Source organism: Hemibagrus wyckioides, linkage group LG25 (assembly GCF_019097595.1).
Source record: "Hemibagrus wyckioides isolate EC202008001 linkage group LG25, SWU_Hwy_1.0, whole genome shotgun sequence".
Lineage (NCBI taxonomy): Eukaryota > Metazoa > Chordata > Actinopteri > Siluriformes > Bagridae > Hemibagrus > Hemibagrus wyckioides.
In genome coordinates, this window is record NC_080734.1 from 7,560,456 (window position 1) to 7,576,099 (window position 15,644).

The window sequence follows — 15,644 nt, forward strand, 5'->3', positions numbered from 1 at the left end:
GATTCTCGTTCTTTGACTAGCCAATGATGTTCTGATGGCCGGGCGTCATTAAAAAAAACAAAAAAATCATACGCTAATTAACAATACGCTAATTCAAGTGTGTGTTCAAGAACAAATATTTTTAATTACATTCACTTACAACAGTGTACACCATATGGTCACTCACACTCTCTCTCACACACACTCACCTGAGAGCCATGTCACAGTACACCATTAGTGGTTTACACACACGCACACACTCTCTCTCTCTCTCTCTCTCTCTCTCTCTCACACACACACACACACTCACCTGAGAGGCATGTCACAGTACGCCATTACAGTGGAACACACACACACACACACACACACACTCTCTCTCTCTCTCTCTCTCTCTCTCACACACACACACACACACTCACCTGAGAGGCATGTCACAGTACGCCATTACAGTGGAACACACACACACACTCTCTCTCTCTCTCTCTCACACACACACTCACCTGAGAGGCATGTCACAGTACGCCATTACAGTGGTACACACACACTCTCTCTCACACACACACATTCACCTGAGAGCCATGTCCCAGTACACCCTTACAGTGGTACACACACACACACACACACACTGAGAGCCATGTCCCAGTACACCCTTACAGTGGTACACACACACACACACACACACACACACACTGAGAGCCATGTCCCAGTACACCCTTACAGTGGTACACACACACACACTGAGAGCCATGTCCCAGTACACCCTTACAGTGGTACACACACACACACACACACACACTGAGAGCCATGTCCCAGTACACCCTTACAGTGGTACACACACATTTGTGTTGATTCAATTCATTTCAATTTATTTAAATTTTATTTGTATAGCGCTTTTAACAATGGACATAACAGATATAGTTCAAAAGATCAAGATTAATATTAGACAAAAAGTTCAAGATTAATATTAGACAGAATGCTCAAAATTAATATTAGACAAAAAGCTCAAGATTAATATCAGACAAAAAGTTTAAGATTAATATCAGACAAAAAGCTCAAGATTAATATTAGACTTATATTTCAAATTATTTGTATGAATCTCTAAACCTTAATGAGCAAGCTGAGGGCGACTGTGGCAAGGAAAAACTTCCTTAGATGGTAAGAGGAAGAAACCTTCAGAGGAACCAGACACAAATGGGAACCTCATCCTCATCCTGTATCCTATTCAGCTCAGCAATGGATCTGCAGCCTATACCGGGACCACTGAATCCAATACATCCAGGATGGGACACCAGGACATCATATAAACATACTCATTCACTCTTATGGGTAATTTGGGTTTTTTTATTTGGGGTGGGGGGCACCTAATCCAGAAGAAACATCTGAAACTCCACAGAGACAGTAAACTGAGCTCAGGATTTAGGCAGGGACCACTGAGACCACTGATACAAAATGAACAAGAACAAGGCTACATTTAATTACAGTTTGCATGATGATCTTTGGTTTAGTCAGATAGGAAAAGCCACCTGCTGAAATAAAGCTGCCCTTATGCTTCTAAAGCACCAGGAGCTATAGGCTAGAGAACTGAACTGCTGGTCATCCCAGATGATTCATCCCAAGCCCAGGATCTCACAATATCTCTGAACAACTCCCTTATCTCCCCTTCGGCTACAGCTTGAAACCTTGGGGTAACCATGTACAATCAACTGTCCTTTTCCTCCCATGTTACTAATGTCAGATGTTCATGTCGGTTTCAGAATCTGAAATGTTTTTACTACATACGGATTTCTCAGAAGCTCAGCAAACCTACTTTGTACCAGTAGCGTAGCTACGGGTGGGCCTGGGCCCACCCACCTGTCAGTCAGGCCCACCCAGTCAGTTGCTTGCTACAGAAAAGATTGCTTTGACTACGGTGATTGCTGGATGCCTTTATACATGCCTTTGTCCGTATTAGGTTTTTGGCACGTCATATGTTACTTCTATGAGTCAATTTTTGCACTTTCTGCATGAGAGCGCCCTCCGGTTTTGAGGAAGAATGAAACGTCTCTACGCTCATGCCGCCCCTCTCCCTCCACACCGAGCACAGAGGGTCACCGAAGTTTAGTTACACATTAAACTAAAATGAAACAGAGCAACTTACTAAAGTTTGTGTCAAAAAGACGTTGTGTGCAGCCGGAGGAGAAAGATAACTCCGATGTTCAGGAGCCATGAAGCTCGAGTAGTAAGGAGCTCTGCTAGTGTTCCTTCACCTTTTACTCCATCACCAGCAGCACTTTATTCTCCAGTGTGTACCTCCCCTACACAACAGTGTAAAAGTAAGCCAATCTACATTTTCCTACTATGTAGTTGTATAGTCATTGTTGCTCATTTCATGTGGTTTATGTGGCCGTTGAGCCATATATAGGACAGTTTACATACTGCCCTGCTGATTTGATAATGGTGTTGCCGCCGTGCTCATGCTGTTCTTATTGTTATGTTCTTAACATTGCTTACAATGACATACAAGCTTATGCTCTGATTAAATGGTGGTTTGCATTCAAGCAGGTGTAGTTATGGCTTATTTTGATAAAAGATGCACATTGTGATTCCTGGCTATGCTAGTGCTTTGTAAAGTAGAGCTTCCTGTAGTCTGGATTTCAAATGGAATGTAACATATTGCAAGTTTGTTGATCTTTATGCATCGAAAGCTAGAGACTGTGATGTGGTCAAAAACCAGGTATTCCGACGAGGATGGGATTCGAACCCACGCGTGCAGAGCACAATGGATTAGCAGTCCATCGCCTTAACCACTCGGCCACCTCGTCCACACACGTTGAACGTTTAATAAATATCTACTGCCATCTAGCGACGAATCATAGCTATATCAGTTCTGATGACCTCACAACAGCTTCCTGCAGGAGACATTAAGTATCTAGTCGAATGCTAATGCGGAGCACAACAGTTACCTAATTGCTAAACATAGTCATCTACTGGCAACACATTGTCACTTGAATAGCACTGTAAGGTGTTATTTAAATTTCAATTGTGTTTCAGGGGTTGGGCTTGGTCCCTTAGTTCCAGTAAAAGGAACTCTTAATGCTTCAGCATACCAAGACATTTTGGACAATTTCATGCTCCCAACTTTGGGGAAACAGTTTGGAGATGACCCCTTCCTGAACTGCTGTTCAGCAGTTTTATAAATAGTGGGCAACCATTGTCAGACGAGGTGGCCGAGTGGTTAAGGCGATGGACTGCTAATCCATTGTGCTCTGCACGCGTGGGTTCGAATCCCATCCTCGTCGGAAAGCAAGCTTTATTGATTGTCTTGATTCTGCTTGGGAAACAACTATGAGGAAACGGTGTGTTTGGTTTAGAAAAATAAGCAGTACCATCTTTTAGTGTGATATCAGACAATTAGAAAGCCAGAGTCAATTGCAAATTCAGTTGCGGCTCGAGGTCGTAGTTCACTTTTTATTTAGCTAAACTATATTGCCAAAAGTTTTGGGACACCCCTTCAAATGATTGAATTCAGGTGTTATGTTTCAGGGGTTTGGCTTGGTCCCTAGTTCCAGTAAAAGGAACTCTCAATGCTTCAGCAAACCAAGACATTTTGGACAATTTCATGCTCCCAACTTTGTGGGAACAGTTTAGGGATGACCCCTTCCTGTTCCAACATGACTGCACACCAGTGCACAAAGCAAGGTCCATAAAGACAACTTCACTGAGTCCTGACCTCAACCAGATAGAACACCACATGAATTTAATATGGGCCAACTTCATATTAAATTTATGTGCATGTAAAGGCAGACGTCCCAGTTTTGGCCTGGCCCGCAGTTTCTGCTCTAATTCATCCCAAAGCTGTTTGAACAGGTTCCTCCACACCAAACTCGCTCATGCATGTTTTTATGGATCTTGCAACAACACCTGAATTCAATGATTTGCATGGGTGTGCAAAAACTTTTGGCAATATAGTGTACTTATTTGACCATTAACACCCTAATGTACTACTGAAGTGGCAACTTGTCAGCGTTAGATGGCGGCATTTCAAAATGAGATTAGGCATAAAAATTAGGCATATGTGCACTGAAAAAAAGCTTCTTGAATTGACTCAGTACATACATCAGTTCCACATAAGTAAAGTTTCATTAATATGGATTGTTTTCGTAAATCCAACATGATTCGATTGTGTATTTTCAACACCATATGTAAAACTAGATCCTATTAGAAACCTTTTTAAGTTACATTTAGGATAATCAATTAAATCACTTTCTGATTTTTTTTATATTTTTATGTAAACTTACATGATATGGTATTTTAAATCTGATCATATTCCACATATTCCTTTTCTTTTGTCATTTAAAGGCCACGACACAATATCAGGGTTTATTTTCAATGATTAAAAGTGAACAAACTCTCGTAAGATTGCATTCGAACTGAATAGTAGACTACATTAAGCTTCACTACTCTGTTGCAAGCCTCCTTAACCACTCGTTAGGACTTGTTAGGAACAGATTTCCAGTCCATCCACTAGTCAAGGTTAGGATGTGGTACATATTGCCCTCTACTTAAATATCTGCAATAACTGCCTTTCACAGTCTTCACTCACAGTAATGATTTGATAAATGCAGTGGAGGGGTTTATTAGAGTTGGGCAGGATTTGGAGTACAGGTAACTAGTGGATAACTTGGTGGGGTGATGTAACAGGAATCATATATTCCATAAATAAGACCAGGAAATGGTGGAATATATAAGAAGGACAAGATCTGAAGGAATGAATTGTCAAGCACTGTAAGTTCTCTATAAAACAGGTTGGACTGGAAGACAAACACCAGTGCTGTGTACAATAAGGGGATAAGCAGACTCTATTTGGTCTGCTGGGGGAGCAGCATGAGTGTCAGATATATATACAAGATGAACTCATTCGCAAAGTAGAAACTATTGTTGAAGAAAAGCTGAAAATGTTTGAGTCAGTGATGAGTAGAAGGCTACTGAACTAACTGCTTTACTCTGATCAGGAACGCAGTGGTTTTTGACCAAACAATAAGGTATATTGGGAGCGCCCCCTCTGGGATTCAAGTCCAGCACATAGAAACACACATATCCAGGGGCAATTTAGAGTATACAAAGTATTTTGTATCATAAGTGCTTGTGTTTAATGTCCTTAATTTCTTGAGGCGATTGCTTAAATATTTCTAAACTTTTCAGGTTGGTTTCGTTTATTTTTTGAGTGTTTCTGTCCACCGTAAAGAAACACTAGTGAAGTAGCTATGACGCACCTGTAGATGGCGATCCACGACCGCATAAGGCGCTCACAAGACGAGGTGGCCGAGTGGTTAAGGCGATGGACTGCTAATCCATTGTGCTCTGCACGCGTGGGTTCGAATCCCATCCTCGTCGAGAACCTTTTTTTTTTTTTTTTTATAAAACAAAACAAAACAAAAACCACATATTTCAATACTTTCGGTTTTCCTGGTGCCAGTGCACATAGCTTTCATGCATGCATTTCAGAGTTAATCAACATCAGTGTCATGTCCATGTGGATCATGTGGCTGCTGCTGTAGATTTTCTCTTTTTTTCTAACTTTGAGGAACCATGTGACATTGACATCAGGTAACAGTTGAAAGCACTTTGTGGGTGTATGTGTTCCTATTAAAGTAAAAACTATTTATTTGACACAGCCTGCCAACAAACACATTTCTCACATTTAGGCAAATGACAACAGCAATCCGAGTTTGTAGAATGAGTTTGATCACTTCTGGATATAACTGATGGATTTAAAAATGCAGCTAGCGACGAGGATGGGATTCGAACCCACGCGTGCAGAGCACAATGGATTAGCAGTCCATCGCCTTAACCACTCGGCCACCTCGTCCACGTGCGCCACCTACTGGTACTCTTGCAACATTGTGATACGACAATAATAATTATAATTATTATTAAAGGATTATGAAACAGTCTGTCTATATGTGTGGCCCTGTGAGGGACTGGCGACCTGTCCACCCCTGTAGTGTACCCCTGCCTTTTGTCCAATGTGTGCTTGGATAGGCTCCAGCAGATCCCCGTGACCCTAATTAGGAATAAAGCGGGCATAGAAAATGGATGGATGGGTAGATTATAAAACAAAAACGTAACAGAATCACATATAGTTTAACCCCATATGCCATACACAAACTACAAGGTTGTTCATGTTTTGTCAACAGGAGTGTGAAAGCTGTAAATTGTAAACTGGATTAAAATTAGTGGTATCAGTGGTACCTGCTTAAATCCTGGAGTGTCAGATGTTTCTAGGAGCTACTAATCTGAAGTGATGGTTTAAAAGCCAAATCACAACTAGGAACTGCAACAACTAAACATGAACAAACTCGTGCTATATCACATTGTCTACATGTCTCAGAAAGGAAGCTGTTGTGAGAGCATAAAGCATCTCATCCGACGAGGATGGGATTCGAACCCACGCGTGCAGAGCCTTAACCACTCGGCCACCTTGTCCACAGTTGGCACCTACTGGTGAGCGCTTGCAACATTGTGATACCACAATAATAATTATAATTATAATTATTATTAAAGGATTATGAAACAGTCTGTCTATATGTGTGGCCCTGTGAAAGACCCCTGCCTTTCGTCCAATGTGTGCTTGGATAGGCTCCAGCAGATCCCATGACCCTAATTAGGAATAAAGCGGGCATAGAAAATGGATGGATGGATGGATTATAAAACAAAAACATAACAGAATCACATATAGTTTAACCCCATATGCCATACACAAACTACAAGGTTGTTCATGTTTTGTCAACAGGAGTTGTAATTAAATGTAGCCCTGTTCTTGTTCATTCTGCATTATCAGCAGGTGCTAAATGATGCTGGAGTTTTCAGCCTTGTCTTGTTCTTGTTCATTTTGCATTAGTGGTATCAGGGGTCCCTGCTTAAATCCTGAGCTTAATTTGTTGTCTCTGTGGAGATTCAGGCGTTTCTAGGATGGTCCCATACTAATCAGAAGCGATGGTTTAAAGGCTAAATCATATCTTGGAACTGCAAGAACTGACAGGCAACAAATAAACATGGACAAACTCGCACTATATCACATTACATCAGCTTCATGTCTGAATGTCTCAGAAAGGAAGCTGTTGTGAGAGCATAAAGCATCTCATCCGACGAGGATGGGATTCGAACCCACACGTGCAGAGCACAATGGATTAGCAGTCCATCGCCTTAACCACTCGGCCACCTCGTCAGGTAAGACAACGCTATTCACCACTACAGTGGTTGTGAACAAGGGCTTGTAATACAGGTGGGATACAATGTAATGATTTATATCAGAAATAAACAGATAAAATAAAATAAGCCATAAAATAACCCATTCGTTTGGGTTGAAAGAAAATTACAGATTGGATAAAAAAGTTTCTCGTTAATCCAAATTGTGAAGTTTCAACTGATCGACATAAACTACTGCTACTCACTCACTTTCTGTTACTGCTTTATCCTGGTCAGGGTGGATCTAAAGCCTATTCCAGTAGCACTGGTTGTGTGGTGAGGATACACCTTGGATGGGATGCCAGCTCACCACTGGGCTAAACTGCACTAGTTTTCATTTAACTTTCCAGAGTAGACATGCTACCTGCACTAAAACTATTCAAAGTACACAAGCTGGGAGAAAACTTGTATTTATTTTTGTAATAGAAGTAACATAAATTGAGTTGTGTTGAATTAAATTGAGTTGAATTAAAGCAACTGTGCAGTGTGTTAGATTAAAAAACAATGGAGGTCCCGTGAAGGGAAAACTACTCTTCTGTGTTGTTCCTTAAAAGATATTCAGCCTGAAATGCACACACACACACACACACACAGTTTATAATGAAGCACGATTCTATGAATATAGAAAAGTTTAACAAAGAGGGGAAAAATAAATAAATAAATACCAGAAAGTCAATGGGATCATCAGGCTTCACCTGACAGCATGCCACAAGCCCTTCTCTGAGAGTTGGCATGACATACTTCATCAGGTAGTGTCTCAGTGGAAGTGAGCGGGCCTCCAGTAACTCATGCTCCTGCTTTTTCACCTCCATCATGTTCCTGTTCTATAAGGGACACAACAGCTTCAGCCTGCATGGACATTTTGAATAATTTATTAATTCATTAAAATGTTAAACTGCGTAAAGCTTCAACACACCATTGATATGGAATTAGATCTGCTGTTTTATGCCAGTGATCTTTCACCCATAGCAGTGTGTGAATTACCCATTCCTCCAGCAGAGCAGTCATCCTGGTCTCCTCCTCAGCTTCCCTGAGTGCACGCTCGGCTGCATCCTGCATGAGGCGTTGCTGCTTCTCCATAGCATGTTTCCTCTCCTGTTCCTCCTGTTCCTCAGGTGTGGGACCGTAGTTCCTCGGGCCTCCCACTACTTCGATTATTTTCTTAATCACAGCTTCATTTTCAGGGTCATTCACGCTACTGATCTCTGAAGATTCAACACTTCCTGTTAACCTCTGCAGCACCTTCCGCCGTTTGTATCATTCATTTTCTTATTTGTTTATTTTTGCGATTGACTTCTTATGCTTTAGCTATTATCTGTTTCACTGTAGAAACATACTTTATTTTTCAGAGTTTCTTTCTATTATCTACTGAAAACAAAGCAGGTTTTAAAAACCATCAAAGGTTATCTGTTACTCTGATAATATCCTCAGACAATATTCTCACCAATGTGTTCAGGGTGGATCTCCAGCTCGTCGAAATAGTCGAGCACTGTTTCTTCCTCCATGTTTGCATCCCTATAGATGGACAATCGCTGTACAAACTCATCCTGGGTGTAGTGCATCTCCTCTGCCACAGACTGTGGAAGGCCCCGGGCTCGTTCTTTCAGAAACTCATCAGTGGCATCGAGTGAAAAGACATATTCTGGGAGGAACATGCACAGCAGGATATAATTAGCTGGTTCGTTTTAAATAAAGCTGTGATATTCCACTTAGATTGTTGATGCATCACAAACTTGAAGAAAGAGTGCCATTTCTCATGGTTTCACTAGTGAAATAAGGCTAATATAGCTGACAAGAAAGGTGTCAAGTTTTTCCATATGTGAGAAATGCAGCTTAAACAATGCTGAAGCAATAAACGTCCATTACATATTAGACAGATTAGCTTTGTGGCTTGAGTGGCTTCCTTTAAGAATCTAAACAGTAAAGAGATGCTTCAAACCTGGTAATATCTTGTCATCATGTGGCAGTAAATGAGATCTGGAGTTCCCTGCTTCCTTCTCCTCATCTGAGACATGGTGAATGTGTTAAATTAATGTAAAATGAAATTTCTAAAGGATATGTCACTGCCTAAGTATTTCAGTGTCTTACCATTGAAAAGTTTGTTAGCTTGCTCGTGTGTACAGGGATAGCCATCCAAAACGAAGCCCTGATTTCTACACGGCTTTGAGTGAAGCTTCTCTCTGATGATGAGTGAAATATTGTGGTCTTCAAACTGACCTACACACACACACACACACACACACACACACACACACTACATTCTATTTAATCCTACTTGATATAAGTTGATAAGATCCATCCATGAGCAAAGAGCATCCAATCATGATTGTTCTGTAGTGTTTGTTATATTTGGGACCGAATTTCCGTTTTCGCTAGACAACACAAACTTAGCTAGAAGCTAAACATGGTTTAAATGACTCACCTTACTTCAGAAGAGAACAAATAAGTCAGTAAAGTCAGAACTGTGATCCTTTTGTACTTTCCCTCAAACTGTTAACTCCACTTTCACTGGAAGTAAACTTAAACCCTACATGTATTTATCTCAAACACAATCCCTCTCTCATCTAGAGTGCTTCAAAGCGTTTAAGCCTAGCTTTAAGGGACCTAGCGAGTGGGTAAAGAAGTCCAGAGTGGGTCATGAGTAGAGGAAACTCTTTATTTTAGGGTAATTACAGGGCAGCTCATATCATCTAATTCCCTGATATGAGTATTTGGTTTTCACATTTTCTGTGAGCTGTGAGAGTCGTAGGCTCTGTTTTCCTGTAGACATGCTTGGACATGCTTGATAATTTACAGGTGATTGACATTCGTACTTGCATTCATATGTTTATGATAAAAATAAGTGTTTTTTTAAAATCTGGCCGGAGTTTTAAGTTTGGTTTGAGACCTGCTGTGTGAGGTGAGTACCAACATGCAGGGATTGGTCAAATCGTGTCTTTAGCTTGGCTAAAAACTCTAAGTGTTTAAGTAACGGAAATACAAGATCTAAAAATCTATTTTATATAAAGAGAAAAAAATAGACCTTGATTCTGGGAAAGAGCATCCTTCAGAGTGTTGAGCTGCTCCTGAGTCGCCTGTACAGATCCCTCAGTGTCATTATTCTCCTCACTCTGATGAAGCGTTTCCTCCTAGATGAACAATACACATACACCGATCAGGCATATAGTAAGACTGATTATCTCCTCATCATGGTACCTGTTAGTGGGTGGGATATATTAGGCAGCAAGTGAACATTTTGTCATCAAAGTTGACGTGTTAGAAGCAGGAAAAATGGGCAAGCGTAAGGATTGAGGAAACTCGTTTGAGCGAGTTTGATGAAGGGCCAAATTGTGATGACTAGACCACTGGATCAGAGCATCTCCAAAACTGCAGCTCTTGTGGGGTGTTCCCGGTCTGCAGTGGTCAGTATCTATCAAAAGTGGTCCAAGGAAGGAACAGTGGTGAACCGGAGACAGGGTCATGGGCGAGGGCCAAGGCTCATTGATGCACATGGGGAGTGAAGGCTGGCCCGTGTGATCCGATCCAACAGACGAGCTACTGTTGCTCAAATTGCTAAAGAAGTTAATGCTGGTTCTGACAGAAAGGTGTCAGAATACACAGTGCATCACAGTTTGTTGCATATGGGGCTGCATAGCCGCAAACCAGTCAGGGTGCCCATGCTGACCTCTGTGCACCACCAAAAGTGCCAACAATGGGCACGTGAGCATCATTTGTAACACAATATTAGTCCTGATTGCTGAAATAAAAATACACTTTAAAACAAAAACAATCACACTTACCAAATGTTTTATTTTCTCTTCAACTGCCTCCTTGACGCCAATATAATGGAGTTTGTAATGTTTACACAGTTGTGCTGCGACTGAACTCTTCCCAACAGCCGGTGGGCCGAGGAGACAAATCTTGATTGGCTAGAAAGAAGGCAGTTAATGAAATTATCTACACCAATGTGTATGTGAAATATATACAAGTGAAATGTCATATACTTACTTGGAGCTGTCTGATCTGTCTGTACTCCTCTACGACATGGTCGATGTTCTTAACGAGTCCAGATTCACACACCCAGCGCACGTTCAGCCTCCTCTTCAGCAAAACTGTCTCAATGAGGAGGTTTACACTTAGGCAAGCTAGATCGGCTCGCTTAGGGAAATGACAGGACGATACAAAACGGTCAAGTACGAGATTCAGTTAAATAAATCTTACTCTTATGTGAATCTTGTCTATAAAGTTGTACCGTAAGTTCCTTTGTAAGGTGCACACTGTCATTAGGGACATTCTGAACCTCTCCAGGACCCAGCACATATGCGATGGCCTAGAGGATGGAGGGTAATGGTGACTGAGAGAAAATTAGCTCATTTTAGAAGACACAACTTACACTTGGCCTTTACCTTTACAATTTCCTCCAAAGAATTATGGGAGTCATCCACAGCAATTAAGTAGTGCATTTTGGGTCTGTGATCGATGATGTTTTGCACCACGCTGGAGAAACAGATTACATAGTCAACATAAAAGCCAGGAATGTGCTACAGATCAAAATTTACAACATACAAAACATCTTTATTCAGGTTTTTAATAAACATGAACTATATTTATTCCACTAACCCAGCCAGATCGTGGACGTGGATGGTAGGAATGATATTAGTCCCTGGCTCTGGCATCGGGATGCTGCTCAACTCACCAAGCCAGCATGCCTAAAGAATGCATTACTATCATTAAAGGAACAGTTTCAAAAGGTAAAAAAAAATACAAACAATAAATTTAACAAGAGTACTGGACGTCTGTCTCTTCGAAAATCTTTTCTGAAACTACCACAGACTTGCTCATGTAGTTGATGGAAAAATGTAAAGCATAGTTCTTTATTGAAAATTGCCTGCTTGTTGTGTGTCAGTCTGAGAGACCATAAAAAGTGAGGGCTGAGAAATGTGGAAATCAATCAACCAATCATTCAATCAACCAATAAATCAATCACTCCTCACACTAATAACATAAGAAAGTAAAATATTTGCTAGATAACAGACCGACAAAGTATAATTCTTTGTCTTTAACAAGGACCCACTTTCCCTATAAACTTTGTGATTTGTTGTTGTGGTTTTAGTGTGGGGGTGTGTTTTACATGATATTTACAAAGAATCAATTAGAAGAAGTAATTAAATTTTCCAGCATTAAATTATTTTCCTTTAACAATTTTGCTACACTTTAATACTGAGCTGCCAAGTAGAAAGGAGGAATACACTATATTGCCAAAAGTTTTGGGCCACCTCCAAATCATTGAATTCAGGTGTTGTTTTTCAGGGGTTGGGCTCGGCCTCTTAGTTCCAGTGAAAGGAACTCTTAATGCCTCAGCATACCAAGACATTTTGGACAATTTCATGCTTTGTGGGACCAGTTTGGGGATGACCCTTTCCTGTTCCAACATGACTGCACACCAGTGCACAAAGCAAGATCCATAAAGACATAGATGAGTGAGTTTGGTGTGGAGGAACTTGACTGTCCTGCACAGAGTCCTGACCACAACCAGATAGAACATCTTTGGGATGAATTAGAGTGGAGATTTAGCCAGACCTTCTCATCCAACATCAGTGTCTGACCTCACAAATACGCTTCTAGAGGAATGGTCGGAAATTTCCATAAACACACTCCTAATCCTTATGAAAAACTTTCCCAGAAGAGTTGAAGCTGTTATAGCTGCAAAGGGTGGGCTAACTCTGTTACATTCATGTGCATTTAAAGGCAGATGGCAATATAGTGTATATTCACATGCAAAATTATAATACCTTAAAAAAGAAGTGGAAGATGCTTTCTCCCATGCCATACTGCATCCCTGCACCGACAACATAAGTGCGTAGCTTGGTCTTTTCCTGACCGAGAAAAGTGAGAAAAATGAACATACAGCTTAAACTGTGACAAACTCTACCATGAATCTGGCACATTTCTAACCGTTTTCCCCAACTTCAGTACGAGCTTCTCTGCACTAGCATGCTCTCTGAAGTTTGGATGTGGCTTCTTCCGTGTATAGTCTTCTTCCATGACTGGAATTTCAGGACTATCCTAATAGAAGTAATTCGAGCAAGAATGAAATCTGTGATTGTGATTGTTGCTTGTAATAAAGAATGTTAGAAGTAACTGATACTTCACCTATAAAATAATGCAGATTTTTGTGGTGACAGAACTTACAGGATCAGCTGGTTTAGTCTTTGCCCAGGTCATCAATGTTGACACCAAAATAAACATCTTGGGAAATGTAAAGTGTTCGATTTCACTGTGGAGGGCTGTGATAAAGAAAAACGACAGCAACGTTACACACTACATAAACCAAAGCTCATTCTAATAAATCCTGTAAATATGGAGATGTCACCTGAAACAACCCATGTTGCTTCATCAATCGCTTCAGCATCTTCTGAGATGTTATACACAATAATATCACAATCCATCAGGTGCTGAAGAAGCTCGTCTCGTTTTAAAGCCTGAAATGAGCAGGTTGGAAGGGTGAAATAATGGCTATCTGCTGTGTTATGGATGTGACATGCCTGCACAAGATTAGCATTATTACGACTGTCCATATTTGGTCATATAAAGTAAGATATATTAATATATATTAAAATTATAAAGCAGATTGTCATACTTTAGGATGTGACACCAGAGGGACAAAGCGATTTCACCAAACATTATACATTTTTGTGTGTGTATTGAACAAACGTTTCCTTCAGGCTTATGAGGCTGTGGTGTAACCAGTAGATATATGATATCTAGCATTTCATTTATTTACTGGTTTCGGTACAGTCAATATTTATATAAATATAACATTTTCCTGCAAGCACCTGTGGTATTTGCAAATGTTTGGAAAAGTCAGTACTTAGTAACAGCCCCTGTATCAGTTATCACAGCTTACAAATACTTTTTGCAACAAGCTAACTATAGTCTTTTTATTCCTGCTACAGGAATTGATTTGAGGACTGTGAGGGCTACTCCATAAGCTTCACCTTGCTTTTCTTGAAGTAGTTAATGGTGGGAATTTGAGGTATGATTTGGATCACCGCCCTGTCAAAGCCGATCTCTTTTCTGCGTGACTTTTCTGACTGACTGTGCCACATACGGTAGCCTTTATGAATTTTGTTGATTTTTACTCGGATCCGTTCTGTGCAACACAACCCCAAAGCATAATCCTTACAAGCTTTCAAGGTTTATATTTCATTAAACGATTGCCACTTTTTAATGGTGATTGCTCCCAAAGAGGTCTATATTTATTTTTTTATCAGTCCACAGCACTTGTTATCAAAATGCCTCTGTCTAATCTAGATATTGTTGTTGTAGTTTTAGCACATGTTTGAATATTTAGTTAATTAATCATATGCATAATCTGACAATCCATAATGACAACTCTCGACTTGATCACAACAAGTCCTAATTAAGGCCTAAGGACATAGTTCTTACTAGTTAATGACTTTTTAGTACACCGATCAGGCATAACATTATGACCACTGGCCAGTAAAGTGAATATGACTGATGATCTCCTCATCATGGTACCTGTTAGTGGGTGGGATATATTAGGCAGCAAGTGAACATTTAGTCCTCAAAGTTGATGTGTTAGAAGCAGGAAAAATGGGCAAGTGTAAGGATTTGAGTGAGTTTGACAAAGAGCCAAATTGTGATGGCTAGACCACTGGATCAGAGCATCTCGAAAACTGCAGCTCTTGTGGGGTGTTCCTGGTCTGCAGTGGTCAGTATCTATCAAAAGTGGTCCAAGGAAGGAACAGTGGTGAACCGGTGACAGGGTCATGAGCGGCCAAGGCTCAATGATTCATGTGGGGAGTGAAGGCTGGCCCGTGTGATCCGATCCAACAGACGAGCTACTGTTGATCAAATTGCTGAAGAAGTTAATGCTGGTTCTGATAGAAAGGTGTATAATGCATGACAGTGCATGATGTGTTAGAGCTGTTTTAGCAGCAAAAGGGAGACCAACACAATATTAGGCAGGTGTTCATAATGTTATGCCTGATCAGTGTAGATTTTAAATTCAACAAACGATCCAGTCCATATCTTCTTAACAGCTTTATTCCAGTTTAAAATCGTACCGAGTATTCCTCCAGAGCAAATCTTCTCCTTTTCTCATCTTTATTGATAACAGTGCCAACAATCTGAAAGCGCTCTCCAGGTCTGGGATCTTCTAAGGATTCTCCAGCAGCGCAAGTAGACAGATACTGTGGAAAAATAGGACAAATAACATCCTCATATTAAAAAAAAACTTCACTTAAAAACACTTGAACTATTTCTTATCTTACCTGTGCGATGTATTTTGACGAGTACGAGTCTATTTTGTTGATAAAAATCCGCTTGGATCGTTGAAACTTCTTCCGTTCGTCTGCCATATTTTCCCCGTTGCTAAGCAAGTTGTTAGCCTCGCGTGCTGGTTGCTACGCGGAACTAATCTCTTCCTTCATGAG

General features: G+C 40.6%; 1 protein-coding gene and 5 non-coding genes across 7 annotated transcripts; 2 read left to right on the forward strand and 4 right to left on the reverse strand.

Moving 5' to 3' along the window:
- Nucleotides 1-2,698: 2,698 nt before the first annotated feature.
- On the reverse strand, nucleotides 2,699-2,780 carry trnas-gcu (transfer RNA serine (anticodon GCU)). Its single transcript has one exon. It is a non-coding gene; the product is annotated as a tRNA-Ser (tRNA).
- A 395-nt stretch (nucleotides 2,781-3,175) lies between these two features.
- trnas-gcu (transfer RNA serine (anticodon GCU)) lies at nucleotides 3,176-3,257 on the forward strand. The gene has a single exon. It is a non-coding gene; the product is annotated as a tRNA-Ser (tRNA).
- A 2,013-nt stretch (nucleotides 3,258-5,270) lies between these two features.
- trnas-gcu (transfer RNA serine (anticodon GCU)) lies at nucleotides 5,271-5,352 on the forward strand. The gene has a single exon. It is a non-coding gene; the product is annotated as a tRNA-Ser (tRNA).
- Nucleotides 5,353-5,745: 393 nt separating this feature from the next.
- trnas-gcu (transfer RNA serine (anticodon GCU)) lies at nucleotides 5,746-5,827 on the reverse strand. The gene has a single exon. It is a non-coding gene; the product is annotated as a tRNA-Ser (tRNA).
- Nucleotides 5,828-7,104: 1,277 nt separating this feature from the next.
- trnas-gcu (transfer RNA serine (anticodon GCU)) lies at nucleotides 7,105-7,186 on the reverse strand. Its single transcript has one exon. It is a non-coding gene; the product is annotated as a tRNA-Ser (tRNA).
- Nucleotides 7,187-7,216: 30 nt separating this feature from the next.
- On the reverse strand, nucleotides 7,217-15,610 carry ak7a (adenylate kinase 7a). 2 transcript variants are annotated; one of them, XR_009203514.1, is made up of 18 exons: nucleotides 15,483-15,610; nucleotides 15,276-15,401; nucleotides 13,559-13,667; nucleotides 13,378-13,472; nucleotides 13,141-13,251; nucleotides 12,978-13,061; nucleotides 11,806-11,894; nucleotides 11,592-11,682; nucleotides 11,438-11,515; nucleotides 11,194-11,343; nucleotides 10,986-11,114; nucleotides 10,229-10,334; nucleotides 9,295-9,423; nucleotides 9,146-9,211; nucleotides 8,651-8,848; nucleotides 8,191-8,411; nucleotides 7,872-8,055; nucleotides 7,217-7,769 (listed from the first exon to the last, which is right to left on the reverse strand). XR_009203514.1 is itself a non-coding variant. In XM_058378667.1 (18 exons), the coding sequence occupies exons 1-18, from the start codon at nucleotides 15,567-15,569 to the stop codon at nucleotides 7,734-7,736; spliced, it is 2,064 nt and encodes a 687-aa protein (XP_058234650.1). In that variant the 5' UTR covers nucleotides 15,570-15,610; the 3' UTR covers nucleotides 7,221-7,733. The 2 variants fall into 2 exon arrangements, 1 of the variants encoding a protein (XP_058234650.1); XM_058378667.1 differs by having other exon boundaries at nucleotides 7,221-7,769; nucleotides 7,872-8,030.
- Nucleotides 15,611-15,644: the final 34 nt, after the last annotated feature.

What these genes read in the sequence shown, in the direction of transcription:
- ak7a (XM_058378667.1), bottom strand. Translation starts at nt 15,569, where the DNA reads ATGGCAGACGAACGGAAGAAGTTTCAACGATCCAAGCGGATTTTTATC. An exon ending in TTGCTCTGGAGGAATACTCG is followed by an intron (nt 13,668 to 15,275) that starts GTACGATTTTAA and finishes TGCTCATTTCAG; the next exon opens with GCTTTAAAACGAGACGAGCT. An exon ending in ATGATCCCATTGACTTTCTG is followed by an intron (nt 7,770 to 7,871) that starts GTATTTATTTAT and finishes TGTGCATTTCAG; the next exon opens with GCTGAATATCTTTTAAGGAA.